Below are 22,259 nucleotides of genomic sequence, written 5' to 3'. Positions count from 1 at the left end.
CTGGTCTTTGCTGTGCTCAGCTGGATTATCTATGTGCCCTCAGACAAAGCGCTTGCCCTCTCTGGGCCTTAGCTCTATGACGCTGGAGTAGATCACATTAATCACCACCAGCTTTGGTAAAGCCAACACATACCTGTGCGCCCAGTCGAGGTGGCTTCTGGGGGGGCCCTGTAAACTCCGCTGCAAAGGGGAGGCAGAGTGAGGGGGTGCTCAGCAGCCCCAGCCCACCCTTCCCCTTCCCACCTGCTGCTACTACTAACCAAGCCAACCCCCCTCTCCTCTGCTCCCAGATTGCCTGTGCCCCCAAATTGCAGGAAGGTGACAGGAAACAAGTCACTTCTGGCTCCCTGTTCCTTCCTCCCCCATTCTCCCACCTCAACTCAGGTACCAGCACTGGGATCTATTTGATAGAAAAAGTTACATCAGGGAGAAAGGGAGTGACCTCAGAGGTCCCAGTCCCCTCCGTCCCCTCCTGGGGTGTGCTTGCCCTGAGAGACAGAAAGTCCTAGCAGCCAGGTGGAAGAAAGTGACTCTGTGAAGGCAATAAAGGCTTGGGGAGCAGAAGGCCTCCCTGGGTGCCTGCTCTGAGCATCTAGGGGTAGGAAGTGAAGGAGCTAAGTCCTGTCATGTGCTCTGGGACTCCTGGCAGTGTGGATTGCCAAGGCATACTCCTATCCTCAGCAAAGAGCTGGGGCAGATTCCTAGACTTCTCTGAGCTTAACTTTCATCTGTCAAACAGGAGGGTAAGCTCAGAAGGGGACCTCAGAGCTGAAGTGCCTGGACTCTAGCCTGAGCTCCACTCACTGGATCCTCTGATAAGAAAATGTGCACAACAATGGGTCCTGATAAGAAAATGTGCATCTCTCACAGAGTTGCTGTGGCTTAATGGAGTTAATGTGTAACATGGGTCCATGCTCAGCTTGGAGTAAGTTCTGTGTGACTGTCATCATCAGTTAGTGGCCTTCACTTGCCAGTCCCTCCTGCCTCTGCAGGGTTTTGGTGGGACCCTGGTTCCTCCCTCCCCACCTGCTGGCACCTGAAGCTTCTGGAGAGACCCCTGCCCGTCCTCTGGAAAACGGAGCTACTGAACTATTCACCAGAAAGAGCCTCTACCAATACATGTGGGAAGCACGAAGGCACCACGACCTTCTCCTTCCAGCAAACCCGAGGAGGAAACAAGCTGAGAAGGGACTGAGGCCCTTCCCTTAGGGCAGAGAGAGGAGGGAGCACCAGGGAGGGAGAATGGGAGATGGGTGAACTGAGGTGTCTATCAGCTCTCAAGGCGTGCCTCTGTGCACTCTAAACAGAACAGGGCTGATAGACAGCTACTGCTTTCTGCAGTGGACAGCACTCAAGGACACCTGGAACTGATGGAACACTTACTGTAGCCAGCCTCTTTCTCTGGGGTCTGGAAGGAAGGAAGGGAAGAAAGGGTTACTGGTATGGCTCTGGGAATAATCCAACTCCCTGCTGACCTACTCCTCGACCCTCAGCTATGTATTCTGAGGCCATGGCCACTGAAGTGGGTCCCTGTCAAAATGTGACAAGTAGGAAAGGACCTAAGTTGGGGGTGAGAGTTTTGCAGACACACATCATGAGGAAAGGAGAAATTGTACCCATGTGCCAACAACTGTATCATAACCCATTATTCCTCCCAATAAAATGACTTGCAAAAACATAAATAAAAGTGATCAGAGCAAGGGGGTGGGGGTGGGGGTTGGAATGACCCTTCTAAGATGTTGAAGGTCCCTAAGCAGGCAAAAGGGGGTAAGGGGATGACATGAGACCTCAGGAAAGGAATGGCCTGAGATTCAAGTAAATAGGAGAGTGTCAGTCCCTGGAATAGAGGCAGGAAGGAGTGTTTAGATGGGCAGGTCCAGGAGTGGAGCTGGGGTTCCCATCTGCAAGGTCTGTCCAGGGTCTGACTCCAAGGCAGAGGCACCCCCTTTGCCATGACTTACCAAAGGCGACTTATCATTCAAGTAAACCATGGGGTCCTACAGAGGAAGAAGCCAAAGCAGAGGACTTAGGATTCTAGACTGAACCCCCACCCCACCCCCACTCCAGAATGCAGGGGGAAGCATCTGCAGAAGTCAGTGGGGAGAGAGGGGCACACACTGGCATGATGGCATACCATCTTCCCATCATCCCACCTGTGGCAACCAACATTCTTATCCAAATGTGGTCAGCTGGCATCAGAGATATAACTGAAGAGGAGATTCCATTCTGTGTAGCAAACACTTAAAACTTTGTCACTTAAGGCTGCCTATACTGCTGGCAATCTAGGACTAGATAATGTTTAACTTACAAGGAAAACTAATCAAGAATTCCAGGAACTGGCCGGTTTCTTAAAGGCTAAGCAATCCCTGCAGCTATGTGAACTAGAGCAACATAGATCTCCCACATGTTAGAGGCAACTCCTTCTTAGGCTCCCCTGAAGAAATCATGCTAAGTGAAATAAGTCAGAAACAGAAGGATGAATATGGGATGATCTCACTCACAGGCAGAAGTTGGAAAACAAGATCAGAAGAGAAAACACAAGTAGAACCTAAACTGGAGTTGGTGTATTGCACCAAAGTAAAAGATTTTGGGTGGGGGTGGGGGTGGCGGTGGGGGTGGGGGGAGAGTACAGGTCCTGGAAAAGGATGACAGAGAACCTAGTGGGGTTGTATTGTTATGTGGAAAACTGAGAAATGTTATGCATGTACAAACTATTGTATTTACTGTCGACTGTAAAACATTAATTCCCCCAATAAAGGGAAGAAAAAGATTTTACTTGTTTGTTTGTTTATTTATTTATTTATTTTTACTGCCACCAAGGTTATAGATGTGGCTTGGTGTCTGAATGGCAAATCCAACACTCCCAGCAGCCATTTTTTCCTCCCCCCCTTTATTTAATAGGACAGAGAGAAAGTGAGAGAGGAGGATGAGATAGAGAGGGAGAGAGAGAGACACCTGCAGACCTGCTTTACTGCTTGTGAAGCACCCCTCTGCAAATGGGGAGTGGGGACTCAAACTCGGGTCTTTGCACACGGTAATTTGCACTTTTTTTTTTTTTTTTTGCCTCCAAGGTTATCACTGGGAATCGGTGCCTGCACTATGAATCCACTGCTCCTGGAGGCCATTGTTCCCATTTCATTGCCCTTGTTGTTGTTGGATAGGACAGAGAGAAACGGAGAGAGGAGGGGAAGACAGAGAGGGGGAGAGAAAGACAGACACCTGCAGACCTGCTTCACTGCTCGTGAGGTGACCCCCCCTGCAGGTGGGGAGCCAGGGGCTTGAACCAGTATCCTTATGCCAGTCCTTGCACCGTGCTTAACCCATGTGTGCTTAACCTCCAATTTGTGCTCTTAACCATATGCATCATCACCTGGCCCCTGAAGGTTTAGAATTCTCAGGCTTCTCAGTGCCATTCAGACCACTATATGGCCTGACATGTGCTTCTGCCAATATGCAACCCTTCTCCAACCCCAACTTCCTAACTCTTTAGCTTTAAAAGTCTTGTTCACTGCCTGAGATGTTGATATGGTGTGTGGAAGCAATGAGTTTTTCATCCTCTCAAGGTTTCTAGCACCCAAATCACCCTCTTACTAATCCAAATCTTCTTGAATTTTGGTGCTTTCTATTTCAATTTTTAAAAAATATTTATTTATTTATTTATTCCCTTTTGTTGCCTTTGTTGTTTTTTTATTGTTGTAGTTATTATTGTCGTTGTTGGATAGGACAGAGAGAAATGGAGAGAGGAGGGAAGACAGAGAGGGGGAGAGAAAGATGGACACCTGCAGACCTGCTTCACCGCCTGTGACGCGACTCCCCTGCATGTAGGTAGCCGGGAACTTGAACTGGGATCTTTCCACCAATCCTTGTGCTTTGCACCACCTGCGCTTAACCCGCTGCGCTACCGCCTGGCTATTTCTATTTTTAAAATAGAGAGGCATAGAAAGTAAGAGGGAAGGGGGAGAAGGGAGAGGGAAAAGGAGGGGAGGAGACAGAGGTAGACAGGTGAAGAGAGAGAGGGAGAATGAGACCCCTCACAGTTCCAAAGCTTTCTTCAGTGCTATGGGGGTTGGGCTCAAACCTGACTCCTGACTCATGTACATGGTAAGGCAGCACACTATCCAAATGAGTGATGTCACTGGCCCAAATGTTGGTGCTTTCCAGCGGCAAACACTGACCCTTGCCGTGTTCCCCTTCCTCCCACAGCTCCATGACTGCTCACCAAGGATTTCTCCTCCTGCCTTAGCCACTGGTAGTCCTCCACCATCTGCTTCTGCTGTCTATCCAGGATCTGTCGCATCTTCACCCTCTCAGCCTCCCACAGCTGCTGGGCCTCCTCTCGGCTGCTGGGTCGAACGAAATCCTCCTCCTGATGGACAGTGCGACAAAGGGAGAACCCAGTGAGCCCTCTCTCCAAGCCCTGAGGCTCTGAAGAGGGGCAGTCTTTCAGAGCCTTGGGAATGCTGGATGCTTTGTTCTTGTAAATATATTTGTTTTCTAAGATCAATAGATGTGTTTATTTCAATGGGGGAGGTTAGGAAGGGGAGAGAGAGATGCCAGGACATTACTATATCATATGTAGTGCTGGGGGGGCAAACTAGGGGCCCACACACATATGCAAGTCTTATGTTTTGCCACACAACTCCCTCCCTGATCCCATAAATTTGTTCTTTTCATTGGGTGTGTGGAGGGTGGGGCAGGGGAGGGGGATCTGGGACTTGGCATGCATAATGTCACTGCTCCTGGGCCAACATTTTTATTCTTTCTAATCTAAATAGATGAGAGGAGAGAGGGAGAGATACCACAGCACTGCTCCACTATCCAAGGACCTTCCTTCTGTGCTATGGTGTTCCCATGAGGTATGGAGCCTTGAGCCCGTGGTTCCATGCATGGTAAGGCATGCTCCCTACCAGGTGAACTATGTCCTGGCACTTGTCAATTTGTCCTTAACTGTAGCCTTGGGGGGGGGTGCTGAGCAGTGACACACCTGGTAGAGTGCATGTTACCATGCACAAGGGCCTAGGTTCAAGTCTCTTGCTTCCCATCTGTAGGAGGGAAGCGTCACAAATAGTGAAGCAGTGCTGCATGTGTCTCCTTTTTCTCCCTCTTTCTCCCTTCTCTCTAGATTTCTCTCTTTCTCTACCTCCCCACCCTTGCAAAAAGGGAAAGAAATGGCCACTGGGAGTGGTGGTTTCATGGTGTAGGCACTGAGCTTCACTGATAACCCTGGTGGCAATAAAATAAATTTGTAGCCCTATAGGCAAAGGGTTCTAATTGCTCCATTTGACCCAAGCATCTGCCTCTGTTGTATTAAGATACCGAACATGAGAATAAACTGCTTATGAGGTACTGTATTCAGATGACTACATCATCTGTTAGTCCCATTTTAATATCAGGCTATTGCCCTGGCACTAATTTCTGAGCTGGCATTTCCCATGGTTGCAATCACTTCATAAACCGAGTGTGCTCCTCATGTTCCCTTACTTGTTCCAGTCAGACAGCTTCAGCACTTGTTCATCACTCCATCTGGCTCTTACTGATGTTTCTGCCTTTCTCACCCACCCTCCCCCTGGAAACTCAGTTTCTTCCTGTCCAAAACTTCTTCAACCCTTAATGCACAGATTTAAAAAAGAAAGGAAGGAAGGAAGGGAGAAAGAAAAGGCTGCAAAGTGCTGTTTTCTTCTCTTACTTCTCGCTATATTATCAATTATTAGCAATAATGTAAGTGGCCGCTTTACCTGCAAGTCACTTGCATAAACCATAAACATTAATGGCCGGGAGTTCCATTAATTTAGCAATTATTAACCCCCACTACATTATTAATAAGTATCTCTATGTCCCACTCATGCTTTGTGGTTTGCCATACAGGTAAGTGTGTTCTTGGTGTTTCCCCTCTGTCAGACCAGAAGCTTTACTCACAGCAGAACTGCCTGTTCTGCCTTCAGCACCTTGGACAGTGCCCACCAAGCATCCCTACAGACAACTGCTGTTGATTGCATTATCGGTTTACTTTTAAATCTCAGTTGTGCAGACTGTAACAGGGGGACTGCACTCATCCTGCCTCTGGGATGGCCTCCCACACATTCCCAGGTGAGCTAGGCAATGGAGTTAGTCAGTAGAAAAACTATTCTAGTGGGAAAACCATCTCTCAGTTTTGTTAAAAAGGCTTTCAAATGCATGACAGGGAGCCTATTATACCTTTTCAGCATTATACCCGGAAGAGGCTTTCTGCATGTTTCTGATGCATCCCATAAAACAGAGTTTATATTTTTAGCCTGTTTGTTTTGTTTTGTTAAAGAAATGTTCATTAGATTCTTTTAGGCAGGCCTTTCTCATAGAAAATACTTTTACAAAATTCTGGACACAAAAAGCTTTCCTTCCTTTCTGCATAGTTTCTCTTTATGGAACAGAACAAAGCCCTTCAGGAGAAGCAGGGCTCAGACAAAGGCAATGCCACCCCCCAATTGTGAAAAATAGCTTCTTTATAAAAGGACACCATTAAAGGAAAACTCACCAAAACCCAATTAATTTTGAACAAAAAGCCAAGGGTAGGAGGCTAGAGGACTTTGGCTTGCCTAAATTATAGTGCCTGCATAAATGTCTTGTTTCACTGTTGTTCAGCACATACTAAGACATAAATTGGTTAAATTAATGTAAATGCAAAAAATAAGTGAGATCAGGGGGAAACTTACCCCCTACAAAACATCTTGCTGCTGAGAATTCAAAGTTATCATACTCATTTTCAAATCTTATGGCACAGACTATAGTTCTATCCATTCCTACATTCTCTGAATCTATTGTAATAATCATACATTTATTTTTCCAAAATATGTTGAGCCCTATATACTGGGTGGGTTTTAAGTCTAATGCATGTATCAATGTAGTGGTAAAACAACAAGGGTGTTAGTTCTGTTTTGTCTTACATAAAGACTTAGTTCAGGGGGGCTGGGCGGTGGTGCACTGGGTTAAGCACATATAGTATGAAGCACAAGGACCTGCATCAAGCATCCCGGTTTGAGTTGCTGGCTTCCTACCTACAGGAGGGTTACTTCACAAGTGTCTGCAGTCCTGTAGGTGTCTCTCTGTCTTTCTCCTTCTCTATCTCCCCCTCCTCTCTCAATTTCTCTTCGTCCTATCAAAAAAAAAAAATGGCCGCAGTAGCAGTGGATTCGTAGTGTAGGCACTGAGCCCTAGTGATAATCCTGGTGGCAAAAAAAAAAAAAAAAGACTTAGTTCAGGTTGGGAATGGTGTGGAATTATACCCCTGTTGACATGTAATTTTGTAAATCAATATTAAATCAGTAATAAGTTTTTTTTAAAGTAAACAAACAGGTATTTTTATAAAGAAGAAAAGGCAGTTCAATAAAAATATCAAGTGTTCATGGCAACTGAGAACAGGGTTTTGTGTTTTGTTTTGTTTTGTTTTGCATTGAAAGAGATGATGGTTGGGGGTGAGTGAAATCTGGTTACAAACAGGACTTCACAAACTGGAAGCTAGTTCACCAAGTGGTCAAGGTCTCACTGGTAGCTGACCGCAAAGAACAGGTGACTAAGGGAGGGTGGCTCTGTACCCCCACTGGACCCCAAGATCTCTTCAATATTGCAGCAGTTTTGACAAAAGCAGCAAAAGCAGCAGCTTCAGAAAGCCTTCCATTGGACAAAGGAGAGATTTAGAGACTAAAGCAATGAGACTGGAGGGCAGGGCAAGGTGGACATCTTGGCATCATCAGGCATGAATGCCCTCTGTCTGCAGGGGACTCAGGTTGGGGGGGTTACATCATTAGCCACTGCAGCAGAGTATGGGCCAAAGGGCAGTCCCAAGTCCAGCCAGAGTCTTCAGAGGCAGTGCCTAATGTGGTCTCCAGTTTCTGGTGTCTTTGTCCAGGAAAGGGAGTCAATGAACCCCTGAAGTCACCTGACCAGTGTGCAGAGATGCACAGACAGAGCACACCTCCTTGCCTCGAGGACATGGTGGGGTTCCTGACATTTCAGGCCACCTCCCTCCAGCAGCTGCCTCATTTCAGGCGAGCGGGAGCCAGCATGCAGAACCCTCTTACCCGCATGCTGTGTCGCTTGAACACATTGTGCCGCTGGAGAGGTGGGGTGTGCAGCGAGTTTACAGGAGATGGATACTCCATGGGACTGGTAAGCGTCGGGGAGCTGGCACACAGACCCTCAGGAACCTATTCAGGGAAGCAAGGAAGCACAAGGCACGGGGACAAGACGAGACAATGAACAGTCAGCTGCTGCAAAAAACAAACAAGTATAGAGAAACGACAGGTGAACACCACGGGAGGCACAGGATTGGCTGTCCAGGAGCTAATGGAGAACACAGAGTGGGCCATATATTGGCCCTTCTTGGGAACATGGAGGACAAACACACACAACTCTGGGCTAGAAGCACAGCTCTCATGGGCCCCCCTCACCCAATGTGACACTCCACACATGGGGGTCCCCACAGTGCTCCTGGCTACTGAGGACACATCCCCCCTCAGCTCTCTTCAGAGAAGAGCTATATTTCACTGTCATATTATAAACAGACAGCTGTGATTAGTCCTCAGCTATATCTATGTCTCCATCTGCCTTCATAAATCTGTTAACTATTTTAAACGTCACAAATTGGGTTGCTTCTTCTGAGAGAGTCTATCTTCTGCATCAAGATCCCCACCAACCCCATCAAGATTCCCATCATCCCCTTCACATAAAGATGATCTGTCTGTCAATTCTGGGTTATACTTATTCTGACATTGAGGCTTTGCCTGGAGGAAAAGTGTGTGATCATAGGATAGTATTTTTCTGTAGGGAACACCAAAATCACCAGACATAATATCTAATGGTTGAGATGTCTCTTTATTGGGCAGTAACTCTGCATGGAGGGCCCTGTATGACTAAGATACAAGAGAGAGACAGGAACCCTCATCCAGGGAAGCCCTTGTGTTCAGGGAGGATGGAGGAGAGTGGAAGCCTCAGATAAAACTCTGATCCTTCTTCCCTGTTCACCCAGCTTCTGCCAGGATGGCTGTGGGGAGGCCTAGGGAGGGGTCCTTTTCCTTGGAAGCATTAATGGTCACCAATCTCCTGAGACTCCTTCTCTGTTCAGGGCAGGAGATTAGGGAGGCCCTAAGCATGGACAGGCAATTGTAGACACACACACACACCGCACACACCCGTGGACACACACACACACACACACACACACACACACACACACCTGGAAGGGTGGGGACGGACACACACACAGACACACACACCTGGACAGGCGGAGACAGACACACATACACACACACAAGGACAGGCGGGCTGGCTGGTCGGAGGCATGTTTGTGCAGACAGTCTGACAGAATTGCACCCTGAGTCTTTTGCTCTCTTGGCACTTTGAGTTCAGATTCTTTTCTGGGTACCAAAGAGCCAGCAGAGCATCTCTACCACTACAGCAGGTGATGGCCGTTCCTCAAAGGCATGAGAATGGGTGGATGGAAAGGAGGGGGAGAGGCCCTGAACTTTCCAAGTCTCTCAATCACACACCTACCTGGAACTGCAGTTTGGGAGCCAGAAGGTTGGTTTGTGGAGGGGGTCTGTACTTGGGCCGGCTGGGCTGAGGAGAGAACACAGAGGGGAGTTAGTCCTGGCTCTGCCCCTGGGGAATGTCAGGAGGAAGATAGGTTAGGTTTGTTCAGGAGGAACAAACTGCAGACACATCAGCAGTTGAAAGCCACAGATATTCAGAGGCAGGAGGTCACGGAGGGCTCAGGCACTCATGGGAGCTTCATGGAAAAGATGAAAATTGATCTGGACTCTGACTGAGGTCAGAGGCAATGAACACCAGGAAAAGATGACTAAGAAAATGTCTTTGGCCCCCTCCCTTAAATTGCATGTTGAAGCCCTGACTCCCATGTGATGACATAGGGTGGGCCCTTGAGAGGTGATTAGGATTTGATGAGATCGTAAGGGTAGTGAGCCCATAGTGGGGCTTGGTATCAAAAGGCTGGCAGGCTAGTTCACCTGGGAGCATGTCTGCACTGTCATGTGCACAACCCAGGTCTAGGCCTGGCCCCTACCCTACATGTGTGATGTCCTGGGATGGGTCCCTGGTCCCACAAGGGAATGACTCAAAGAAAACCAGTGAAAATCTATGGATGGTGGAGTGATGCCTTGGTCTCTTCTATTCTCTCCTAGAAAATTAAAAATTTAAAAAGCAGATGTGACTCTGCCCCATTTCAGACTGCTAGCACATGAATAAACCTGCTACCCTCTCTTTCTCCCTCTCTCTCACACACATATACCCCCCTGTTGTCATTTAAAAAGGGGTTGGTTGGGGGCTGCTGCAAATAAAAGGATTCACAGCTGGGAGCTGGGAACTGGTTTAAAGAATACAAGGTTTATTAGGATGAAGCAGGTAAAAGGCAAAATAAGCACTTATCATCAAGGGTTAAGAGTGCACTAGTTCCATAAAATCTGAGTATAGTTATCAAAAGTTCAGTCCATAAGATAAACAATTATCAGCTCTGGTAAAGGTTGCTCATGGCTGTAGGGGGGATCTAAAAGTTTACCAGCTAGCAGAGTCACACATGTTCAGTTCCCAGGAGAAGTAGCCCTGGCGGATACCTAGCGCACCTCCTCCAAGATGCTCCTGATCAGGAGAAGCAGCAACAGCCAAAGAGCCCGACCTGCTCTAAGTCCCTTGCTTTATACCTTCCCTTCTCTGTGTGTCCCACCTCAGGGTGAGGTCATTTGTGTGCTAGTAGTCCCAAACTCCTGTTGGGGTCACGACACCCCCCCATACAAGTGCTCTTCCAGCCTCTTAAGGCATATGTTTCCAGGGTGAACCTCAAGGCAGGGGCCATCTCACAAGGCTTCTATTAGCTTGTTGACAGTTTCCACCTGCCAGGGTGTGTAGTGTGATGAAACTGAGTTCTGTGCTGGGGTACCACTGGGTTGAAGGTCTGAGAGGGTTTAGGGAGCACAAGGTGTCTATGTAGTGATGGGTAGTTACATCATCAAGAAGGACATGAGGGGGACAGATAGGATCCAGCTCTGATGTGCTGTGATCTATGGGTATGACTGGATAAGAGCTTACCTTGGGTGGTGGTTCCTGGAAGGCGGTAGGTTCCAGGATTTTGGGAGGTCGGTAGCGTATGTTCCTTTCCTGCTCTATGGTGATGTCTTTCTCCATCTGGTAAATGTCACTGCCGGGGAGTCAGGTCAGATAGTGAGAGAAACAAGGTCAATGAAAATCTCCAGGGAGTCCTCTTCTCTGCATTCCATGGAATCTCAGAAGGAACTGGAGGAGGACTACCCCCCCCCAGTCCCATTTCCATTTCCTCTGCAGAGTGGTCTGGAAGTGGTCTGCAGAGACCCCTCTGAGACAGGCTGGGATAAGAACCTAGAGGCTGCCCTCTTATTGAGCTTGGAGGGGTTACAGGAATGGATTCAAGGAAAGAAAAATCCTTGGAAAGTCAGTCCCAGTCCAATCAGATCAATGTTTCACCTTTAACACTGACAAGGGAAAAAAATAATAAACCCCATTAATGTTGAATGAAACATATATCTAGGATGAAGACCCAGTTTTGTTATAAGTGGTTTGAAAGGTAGTAGCAATTTCCACAATCTATTGATAATGCTAAGTGAGGATTTAATGTACTATGTATTGTGCCTTCAAATGTATATGCATTACGCTGTGTGTAATAAAAATTCTTTACATGGGTTATCACTTTTATCAATCAGTGGATTATGAAGTATCACTATTGTGGTCCAGGAGGTGGTGCAGTGGATAAAGCATTGAACTCTCAAGCATGAGGTCCTGAGTTCAATTCCTGGCAGCACATGTACCAGAGTGATATCTGGTTCTTCCTCTCTTTCTCTCCCTCTCTCTCTCTCCTCCTTTCTCATTAATAATAAAAAAGAATAAAATCTTAAAAAAAATAAATCAAGTATCACTATTGTCATATGGAAAAATTCTCAAAATTGGACACTAAGAGGACCTCTCTGGGCTTGGAGACAGTTCCTCAGGTAAAGTGCATATTTTACCAAGTATGAGGACCTGGGTGTGGTCTGAGAGATGCACCCTAGGGGTCATCTAGGTCTGTGTGTATAGAGACTGGCTTCAAGCCTTGGATGGAGGCATAGACTCAGCCTGGAGCTAAGTGTTCTATCATGACTCCCCACTGGCTGTCAAGCCCCCAGGTTGAACTAAAGATACTCCCCCTAACTCCTGCCCTCTCAAGTTATGTCCTCTAAATACTTTCTCCAGGAACCCTGTGGCTTCTCAAATCTCTCTGATGGCGACCACCATGTGGGTCTAGAATGAACTAGAATCTTCAAGAAGCAGAGAGTTTTTTTTTTTTTCAGCTGAAGGACTAGCAGGTGGAGTTGGAGTTCGTGGCCCCAACAACTGAGTTTGATTCATTCCCATTGGGCCTACGCACTCACAGAAACACCTGGGGGCTACCCACCAAAGCAATTTCTGGGGAGCTCTTTTCTTGCTCCGGGGTGGAGCATAAGATTAATATGCACATGGCCCTGGGTTTGATCCTACACATACCAAATACATGTGCCATGGCAGAGTAGTGCTTTGTTCTCTGTATCTCATAATATAAATAAATCTTTTAAAAAATGTCAGTGTCTTGAGATTCCCAGAAGCAGGGGGTCTATAAAATATGGCCTCCAAATCAAATCCAACTGTCCTCCAACTTTTGTATACCCCCTAAAATCTCAGAATGGTTTCCATTTTTTTTCATCTTAAAACTATTTTTATTGCTACCAAGGTTATCGCTGGCTCAGTGCCTGTGTGGTGAATCCACTGTTCCTGGTGGGCATTTTTTTCTTTTTTGTTTGTTGACAGACAGAAACTGAGAGGGAATGAGGAGGAGAGAGGGAGAGAAGGAGAGAGGGAGAAAGGAAGAAAGAGAAGAGAGAGAGACCTCCATTAATGCTTCATCACTCATGAAGCCTCCTCTCCCTGAAGATGAGGAGTAGGGACTTGAACCTGGGTCCTGGAGCATGGTAATATATGCACTCTACTGGGTGTACCACTACCCAACCTCGTTTTCTGCATTTTCTTAAGAAGTGAGAAAAAAAGTGATAGGAAAAAAATTGTCCTGACATTTGAAAAGTATGTAAAAATCAAATCTGTGCCCACAAGCAGAGTGTTATGAAACCCAGTTTCATACTGTTCATTTCTGCTTTGTCTGCAGCTACTTCTTTTTTTGCCTCCAGGGTTATTTCTGGGGCTCAGTGCCCGCACTATGAATCCACAGCTCCTGGAGGCTATTTTTCCCCCTTTTGTTGCCCTTGTTGTTTATGCAGCTACTTCTGAGTGAGCACAGAGGTATCCCAGCAGATGCGGGCAGAGTGGCAAATATTCACCACCTGCTGACTCGTATCTGAAAGGACACAGGTGACCAAGATGGCGAGCCTCTAGAACATGCTGTGACAACATACTTTTCTGGGGACTACCTGGTACCTAGGGAAGAATAGCTCTGAGCACCACAGAAAGATGAGACTTTCAGGTCCCCAGTATTCTACTGAGAAAGGACAAGTGGGTAGCCCTGGGTTTCAGCAGTCAGAAGTCATTCCCTTCCCTGCTATCAGGGAGGACCCACTGGGGCACATGGGAGGGATGTGGTCCAGATGGTGTTGTGTTCAGTGGCTGAGTTGGCGAGGCTCATCCTGGTCTTTGAGGTCCATTGTGATAGTGAACTTGGTGTCAAGCTCCTGTGGAGACTGTCAGCGCAGTTTAGTGTGGGGGCTGCTTCTGCTGAGAGCAGAATTCACTTGAATACATGATTCTGGGTGGCCATGTGTCCTCACAGTGTCACAGCGACACCTTGGGGGAATCCCCAGTTCTGAAGCCAAATCTTCTCAACCACAGAGTGAGAACAAGGTCACTGCTGTATCTTGTTTATGAAGTTCATTATAAACCTGCAGAGATGGAGCCTGGCTCTCTGGGTGTTCTGTGCTAGCAGTCCCCCTAAACCTCCTGCTAAGCTGGTGCCTTGGTCTTGGGGGACTCTATGCCCAAAGCCCTCCCTGCTGAGCCGGGATCTGTGCCCACAGCCCCCTCTCACCTGAGGCTGCAAACGAGCTCTGTGAAGCGGGGCCGCTCGCTGGGGTCGTAGTCCCAGCAACGGGTCATGAGGGTGTAGAGCACAGGCGGGCAGAGGTCGGGCTTGGGCAGCCGGTCCCCCTTCTCCAGCACCCCGATGACATCTTTGTTCTCCAGCCAGAAGAAGGGCTGCTTCCCGAAGCTCAGGATCTCCCACATGCACACAGCTGAGGGCAAGGCGGGGTGGCGGGCATGGGGGGGGACAGTCACGATGCACTGGGAGTTCCCATCTAGAGAAGCCACCCACTCAAGGATAATCAGCACTTGGTCTCCACTGGGGTGGGGGAGCCTCCTAAATCTGGCATCACTGGAGCCTTATACTCTTGTGGCCCATTTACCCATGGATGTCTCTCACATGGAACTAGCTAGCTTCTATGCATTGATGAGAACTAGATGATGGGACCACTGGTGACCTCCTAGGAGGCAGGGTAGCTGGGGGGTTAGGGAGATAGCACAGTGGTAGAGTGCAGGACCTGCATGCATGAGATCCTGAGTTTAATTTCCAGCACTGCATATGTCAGAGTGATGCTTTGGCTCTCTCTATAGATAAACAAAATACATCTTTAAAAGAAAACAGGAGGGGAGTCGGGCGGTAGTGCAGCAGGTTAAGCGCATGTGGCACAAAGTGCAGGGACCGGCGTAAGGATTCCGGTTCCAGCCTCCGGCTCCCCACCTGCAGGGGAGTCGCTTCACAGGCGGTGAAGCAGGTCTGCAGGTGTCTATCTTTCTCTCCCCCTCTCTGTCTTCCCCTCCTCTCTCCATTTCTCTCTGTCCTATCCAACAACGACAACAACAATAATAACCACAACAATATCAATAACAACAACAATAATAACTACAACAACAATAAAAAGACAGTAAGGGCAACAAAAGGGAAAATAAATTAATTAAAAAAAAAAAAGAAAAAAGAAAAAAGGAGTGGCCAGGGAGTAGCTCGACTGGCAGGGTATTAGACTGGCATGCCTGAGGATCCTGGCAGTGCATGTCCTAGAGTGATGCTCTGGCTTCTCTCTTTTTCTCTCATGTTAAATTCTCTCGTATAAAATAAATAAGTCTTTAAAAAGAGAGAAAAAGGGAAAGCAGGAGGCGGTTGTTTGGCTCCGACTTTGTATACTTGCTGCCTTATGTGTTCACAGGCAAGTTTCTGACTCACTTGTGCTTCAGTTTCCTTCTCTGGAAAACAGGAATTACTATACCAATAATGAAATTTCGTCGGGCTAGCTGCTGGGGCACTGAGAGGCATCACCACTATGGCCATGTGAGGCTCTGTCTGTGTCTCACCCTGTTTTGCTCAGCCTCCATTAGAGTGGGGATAGCTTCTCAGAATTAGTCTTGGTGCCTGACTTTTGAGGGTCCCCACATTGTCCTTGGGGCTGGCAGGTGGAAGGCTCATTTCAAGAACCTTTTCCAGGAATATCTAACACTGGTCAGGCAGGCCCTTGGCTCAGGGCTAAGGTCACTCACCACCCCTTAGCCACCACTGTCAAAGCACTTCCTGGACTTCTTTGTGAAACAAACCAGAACCCTTTGTACCCTGCAGACTGACTCTCCAGTCTCTGACTCCAGTTATCTGAGAGATGACAACTAGATCCTATGCATCCCAGGGACACCACTCACCAAACATCCAGACATCACTGGCTGTTGTAAAACGGCGGAAGTTAATAGATTCCGGGGACATCCATTTGATGGGAAGGCGAGTCACAGAGGCTGGGAGTGAGGAGGTTTTAGAGTTGAAAATCAGGGAAGAATGATCCAGAAATACAGCCCTTTTTTTTTTTTCTGGGAACCCAAGACTCAATGGGCCCTGTATTTCCACTATTCCTCCCTGGAATTTTGGCTCCAGTGATTCCCTTAAGGGGGACAAAAAGCACAGGGGACACCTTGCCTTCTCACCTTTGTAATACTCCTCATCCTCAATGTACCGAGAGAGGCCAAAATCCCCCAGTTTCACACACTCAGTGGAGGCCACCAGGATGTTGCGGACAGCGATATCCCTGGATGGAGGAGGAAAGGCAAAGGTGAGACAGTTTAGAGTGTATCAGAGGGACAGATGGATGAACAAAGAGTTAGGAGAGCTCTGGCTGTAAACTGGGCCCTTAGAGCAGAGCTGGGGACCTTCTGTGAGCCAGGCCCCACTCAGTACTTTACTATTATCTAATACAAGTGGAAGCCAGGGCTGACTCTCCTGTCCCACCACCCATGTGGTCACTTGATCTTCCAACCCTCTGCAGAGCTATAGCTCCCATCATCCCTGTTCACCTTTCAAGCTGGTTGGGGGGGGGGTCTCAGGAGTTGCTGTTTCTCATACCTCCCCAACCCTGGGTCATAACCAGTGGTCCTATATATCTACATAAGCAGAGATGGAGAAAACCTACTATGTGGTGAGGTCTCTGATGGGCAATCTGCACCTGCTCTTTTTCCCACCCCCACCTTCTCTCCCCAGCCCCCCCTCCCCACTCCGCTCACCTGTGCACACAGTTGATGCTCTCTAGGTAGGCCATGGCCTTGCAGATCTGCAGCGAGTACAGGACGAGGGTGAGCACCTTCAGGGAGCTCTTGTTTCTCTCCAGGTAGTGGCCCAGCTGTGGAGGGGAAGTGCCATCAGGACCCTACAGCCTCAGCTTGTGGTGTGTGTGTGTGTGTGTGTGTGTGTGTGTGTGTGTGTGTGTGTGTACACGCACGAGTGTGCCAGTGTACTGGTCGGGGGCCAGATATGAGTGTGGGGAAAGAAGGTCTGAACATGGGTGCTGGCAGATCTGATTACGGGAAGGGGAGCCAGACCTCAGCATGAGGGAGCTGGGCACCAGTTTGCAGGGATGGGAGATTGGCTTCAGAATAGAGGGGAACCAGGTCATGATGGGTGGGTGGGAGGTGAATATCTCAATGTGGAGACAGGAGAGGATGCACAACCTTGGCTTGGAGTGAGGGGACCAAATGTGGAGTTGGGGACCATGGCCCCAGTCACTTGGGGCCTTCCCAAGGTAGATGTGAGAATAGGCAAGACTTTCTGGCAATTTCCACCACAAAGAGTCTCTGTGTGGCTTCAGCTGAATCTGGAGTTCCAGGTCCCTCCATTGAGAAGATGTGTCTCAGCCCAGCCTCCTCCATGGGACCCAGTTGTCACCAGGGCTCCCCCTCTGCCCACCTCCCCATAGGGGTACAACTCCATGACGATCCAGGTAGGCTCCTCCTCGATGATGCCAATGAGCTTTACAATGTGTGGATGGTCGAGGTTCCTCATAATCACTGGAACAAATGGGGACGAGAAGGCAGGGCTGAGGGGCTGAGGTCTCTCAAGAAATACACTCAGCTGTCTCACCATAGCAGAGTATGGGAAATGAGGCAGGCACCTTTCCTCCAGTCCCCTTCTAGCTGTGGTCTTAGGGTCTTCCTCAGCCCTGTGGGGACACCTACCTGCCTCACTCATGAACTTCTCCTTGTTGTCCAGGGTGCAGTCTTTCTTGCAGGTCTTCACAGCCACGTTGACTTTCTCCCTTTTCTGAAATGAGATCAAGTTCAAGGTCCTTACTTAGGTCCTGCCATGTTCAAAAGAGAGTTGTTCTCTTTCCAGCTGGGGACACAATCCCATGGGCCTGACTGCCTTGGTGACATCTGACCAGGCTATGTCAGGATTGGAAGGGACTTTAGAGACCAGGTAATTTAAGCCTATGGCTGTTCCAATGAGCATACTGTGGGTGGAGGGAGCCCTATGTGATCCCCACCCCAAGTTAGCAGGTCAGTGTAGAGCACAGCCAAAAAAATTTTTTTTTAATTTAAACATTAAAAAGATTTTATTTATTTTAATGACAGTGATACTGAGAGAGACCAGAGAGCTGCTTAGCTCTGGCTTATAGACCCAGGTGCTGGGATTGAACCTGGGACTGTAGGTGCTCAGGCATTGGGAGTCAAGTGGTAATGCACCTGGTAGAGCATACACATTACAGTACACAAGGCCCTGAGTTCAAGCCCCCCACTCCCCACTTGCGGAAAGGAAGCTTCACAAACGGTGAAATAGTGCTGCAGGTCTCTTTCTCTCTCTCTCTATCTCCCTTCCCTTTCAATTTCTGTCTCTATTCAAAATAAATAAAATTCAAAATAAAGAAAGAAAATAAAAGAAGAACAACAACATCATCATCAACAACAACCACCACCTCAGACTTGAAAGCCTTTTGTATAACCATTGTGCTATCTCCCCAGGCACACCCAGCCAGGTCTTTCCTTCCCTGTTTATCGTGGCTCTCAGATCTCTGCTCATTTTCCTAGGCCTGAGCTAAACACAACCCACTCCTTCTTGGGGTCTCTAATACTTTTGGTTCTATATTTATTTTTGTGAATAAGAGAGAGGAGGAGTTCAAAACACTACACTGGCATATACAGTGCTGGGAGTGGAACCTGGGATCTCATGTTCATGTATGCAAATCCTGGGCTCTGTCACTGGGCAAGGGTACCCTGGCCCCTCAGAATCCTATTCCATCTATGCTGAGTATCCTCCCTCCAAAATAAATAAATAAATAAAGTTAAGTAAGTAAGTAAGTAAGTCTTCCCTCCTCAGGCAGCATCTCTGCTTTGAACTCTGGTTTGCTATCCTTCTCAGAAGTGACTTTCATGTGTGTTGCTTCCTGGGAACTTAATTTTTTTTTCTACTTTATATTCACTTAACTTTCCTCTGTCTCTTAATTCTTTTAAAATTTTTTTTTATTTATAAAAAGGAAGCATTGACAAAACCATAGGATAAGAGGGGTACAACTCCACATAATTCCCACCACCAGAACTCTGTATTCCATCCCCTCCACTGATAGCTTTCCTATTCTTTAACTCTCTGGGAGTATGGACCCAAGGTCCTTGTGGGATGCAGAAGGTGGAAGGTCTGGCTTCTGTAATTGCTTCTCCGCTGAACATGGGCGCTGACAGGTCAATCCATACTCCCAACCTGCCTCTCCTGGGAACTTTATTAACTCTGCAAATGCTAAGTGTCCTCACTTTATGCTGCTGCCACCAGCCCCACAACATTCCAGCTTTTCATCCCATAAGAAAGGACATGAAAGGTGGCTTGGAAGTGTCTGGAACTCACGTGATTGGTGTAGACACCTTCGTAGACCTCCCCGAAAAAGCCTTCGCCAAGAATTCGACTCAGAACAACATCCTCCCGGGCAATACCATACTGGGGGCCTGCATAGACAGAGGGAACCTGTGGTCCCAGAGTCTGGGCCCTGTCTGGCCCCAACCCTGGCTCTGCACCCCCTCCCCACTCCCCCAGGTACTCAGCAACACCTCAGTCAAGAGCCAGGGGCTGGGCTGGAAAACGACTCTAGAAAGATCCATATTCTTGAACCTAGGAAAAGTCACTGGCCTTTGGTCAAAGACCTACCTCCAGATCTCCGCAGAGTATCATCAGGAATTTCCGCATAGATATCTGACTCTAGAATGACAGAAAGGGACATCCATGAGCAAAAAGCCTTTAGGCAGTACACTATAAAACAAGTATGTGGCTCCCAGTGAGGGCACCCTGGGGGCGGTGATGGGGGTGAGACTGGACAAGGAGTCAGGTGTCAGAGCTCCCACAGAGACTGTTAGGCTGTGTGATCCGTGGCAAGTCACAGAGTCACCCTTAGTTTGTTTCTCTTTCCATGAAATGGGCATTTTTAGAGATGATGGTAAAAAGTAAACAAGTATTAACTGTTATGTGCTAAACACTGTCATGGACTGAATGGCTATGTATTTATTACCCAAGTCCATCTGTGAAAGTCCTGACCTCCCCTCCCACCCCCGCCCCATGTGAAGAACTCATTGGTGGGGTTTTGGTGGTGATGGTGGAGCTGATAATATTTAGATGTGGTTATGAAGGTGAGACCCCAGATGGAGATGGAAATAGTGTCCTTATGAGTGTAGAAGACCAGAGTTCTCCATATCTTCCCATGTGAGCATACAATAGCAATGTGATTACCTGTAAACCAGGAAGAAGGAAGAGCCCTCACCATGCAGACTTTTTGACCTTGAACTTCCAGAAAGGTGAAGAGGAAATGCCCATTGTCTAAGCTTCCAGTGGTGTTTGGTCTTAACAGCCTGTGCTAAGGTACATGTGACTCTTTGTACTAATTACTCAGCACTATGGTCTTTCCTATTTCAAGCCACCATTAAGAAATCCCACTTTTTTTCTGTCGCTTGATCAGATGACACAAGAGTAGAGAGAAGGGAGTTAGAGGGTGTGGGCAGGGGAGGCAGAGGCAGCTCACCAATACTGCAGCTTTCCGAGAGCTGGGACCTCCGGGCCTCCAGGCTCCTGCAGAAGGAGATAGGGAGGGAGCTAAAAGGCTACAAGGCTGGGAGTAGGCAGCCCCTCCTACCTGTCCCTTGCTATCTTGTAGAAGTAGCCTTTGCTGATGGGGATCCTGGGCAAGGCTGGCAGAGGGTAAGATGGGATGGAGCTAGCAGCAATGTCCCTTGAGATAACAGCAGGTAGCATTAACATACAGGGACATCCCCACATAAATGTAAGAAAAAGTGCCACTTCAGAAAAATTAGAGTTCCAGTATTCCCTCTCCATGGAAGGGATCCAAGAACCATGAATCAAAGTTGAGGGTGGGAGGCTCCCTGTTTGCTCTTCCTTCTCCCAGCATTCCCCCACCCCCAACCCGTGCCCCTTTGTGATACTCACAGCATGGGGATCTGGGGCAGGCTGTTCCTCTTTTCACCATCTGAGGAGAAGGGGGTGGGTCTGAGCAGAGACACAGAGTCCTGGGTGACTTCAAAGAAGCCCACTCTAGGGAGACTTCGCCGGCCCCACTCTACTCTCCTAATGTAAGAGTGCATGCTGGGTCAGCCTTGGATCTGATTTAGAATCTTCTCCATGGAAGAAATTCTGATTCCTTATGCCAACCCCCCATAGTGCTAGCCAGGGATCTGTGCTCTGTGCTCCTCACTCCCAGAGAGATGCACCCTCAGGAGGGAAGAGGTCATGGTTCTAGAGCTTTGTTTTTCTTCAGAATGCCTCTTCTCTACAGGTCGGCCATGGGGTCACCCCTGTTCAGTGGGATCTAGGTTGGGAGGATGGGGCTGAGCACCCAGGATGGGAGCTCATAGAGTACTGGGGAGCCTGGGTGAGCACACACCTGCCCCCCCCCCCGGGCCCCTCCACACTTCTAAAGCCTCTTTCTTGGGTCAATTTTGTAGTTTCTCCTTGCTGTCACTCAGCTGGGTTACAGTCTCTGGTTGAGACCTTTGGCCTTCATGTGGAAACATACCTTTCCTGGGGTGAAGGATGAGGGAGCCGCTGTGCTCCCCCTGCAGCCTGCAGTATCCATCAATGAGGTCTGCCATGTTCTCGGCCTCTGCCAGAGAGGAGGTTTTGATGGACAAGGACTGCAGAGAAGAGACCAGCCCAGGATGAGACCCCAGAGCTTTGACTGACATCTAGCTCCCAGGACTGGAGAAGAGCTGCATGCTGGAAAGGGCCAGGACCTGCCATTTACCTCCTGCTCAGAACCCATTTTCTATCTCTGCAAGAGCTCAGCATGTGTTCCACAAGGCCACCAGGGGGCGCTCCTGCCCCCTATGCACTAAATGCAAGTCTGTTCTGGGTGTGGTTATTTTTGGTCTGTAAATCCACTGTGTGTGTGTGTGTGTGTGTGTGTGTGTGTGTGTGTGTGTGTGTCTCTCTCTCTCTCTCTCTCTCTCTCTCTCTCTCTCCCTGGAAATCTCACACTTATACACTTATAAATCCTTTGCTCATTTGCTGCTGCTTTACCCCCTGGGCTATAACTCTGATTCGTCTACCACAACCCCTCCCCACCCCCCAGGTTCCTGAAGTCCTTGTTCTGAGCCATCATTTACTCATTCAATGTTACTTAGGTCTCTGATTTGTCCTTTGAATTCTGACTATCTTTTACTCACCCTAAAAGTTGCCCCCAGAGGTGGGGGCGGGCAGGGAGCAGTGCAGCAGGTTAAGCTCACACGGCGCACAGCACAAGGATCAGTGTAAGGATCCCAGATTGAGCCCCCCACTATCCACCTGGAGGGGGTCACTTCACAGGCGGTGAAGGTTTCTATCACAGGTCTGCAGGTTTCTATCTGTCTTTCCCCTTCTCTGTCTTCCCCTCCTCTCTCCATTTCTCTCTGTCCTATCCAATGACAACAACAACAATAAAAATAATAAACAAGGG

The 22,259-nt window shown here is 48.2% G+C and overlaps 1 protein-coding gene across 3 annotated transcripts in view; it reads right to left on the bottom strand.

The window, feature by feature from the left end:
• PTK2B (protein tyrosine kinase 2 beta) overlaps nt 1-22,259 on the bottom strand; it is a 150,845-nt gene that overhangs the window by 3,134 nt on the left and 125,452 nt on the right. For 2 of the 3 annotated variants that reach the window (XM_060184852.1, XM_060184857.1), the window contains exons 11-28: nt 21,342-21,459; nt 20,756-20,795; nt 20,334-20,380; nt 19,469-19,519; nt 19,172-19,269; nt 17,515-17,599; nt 17,246-17,346; nt 16,567-16,682; nt 15,994-16,094; nt 15,718-15,807; nt 14,063-14,267; nt 11,074-11,182; nt 9,526-9,591; nt 8,055-8,180; nt 4,220-4,366; nt 1,962-1,997; nt 1,384-1,408; nt 134-180 (exon numbers count right to left, since the gene is read on the bottom strand). In XM_060184852.1, the coding sequence (XP_060040835.1) occupies nt 134-180; nt 1,384-1,408; nt 1,962-1,997; nt 4,220-4,366; nt 8,055-8,180; nt 9,526-9,591; nt 11,074-11,182; nt 14,063-14,267; nt 15,718-15,807; nt 15,994-16,094; nt 16,567-16,682; nt 17,246-17,346; nt 17,515-17,599; nt 19,172-19,269; nt 19,469-19,519; nt 20,334-20,380; nt 20,756-20,795; nt 21,342-21,459 (1,608 nt within the window). The remainder of the gene's footprint in view (nt 1-133; nt 181-1,383; nt 1,409-1,961; nt 1,998-4,219; nt 4,367-8,054; nt 8,181-9,525; nt 9,592-11,073; nt 11,183-14,062; nt 14,268-15,717; nt 15,808-15,993; nt 16,095-16,566; nt 16,683-17,245; nt 17,347-17,514; nt 17,600-19,171; nt 19,270-19,468; nt 19,520-20,333; nt 20,381-20,755; nt 20,796-21,341; nt 21,460-22,259) is intronic. The other variant, XM_060184858.1, reaches the window with a different exon arrangement.

This window comes from Erinaceus europaeus, chromosome 2 (genome assembly GCF_950295315.1).
Source record: "Erinaceus europaeus chromosome 2, mEriEur2.1, whole genome shotgun sequence".
NCBI lineage: Eukaryota > Metazoa > Chordata > Mammalia > Eulipotyphla > Erinaceidae > Erinaceus > Erinaceus europaeus.
The sequence above is the reverse complement of the archived record's forward strand: the minus strand, read 5'-3'. Positions and strand labels throughout refer to the sequence as shown.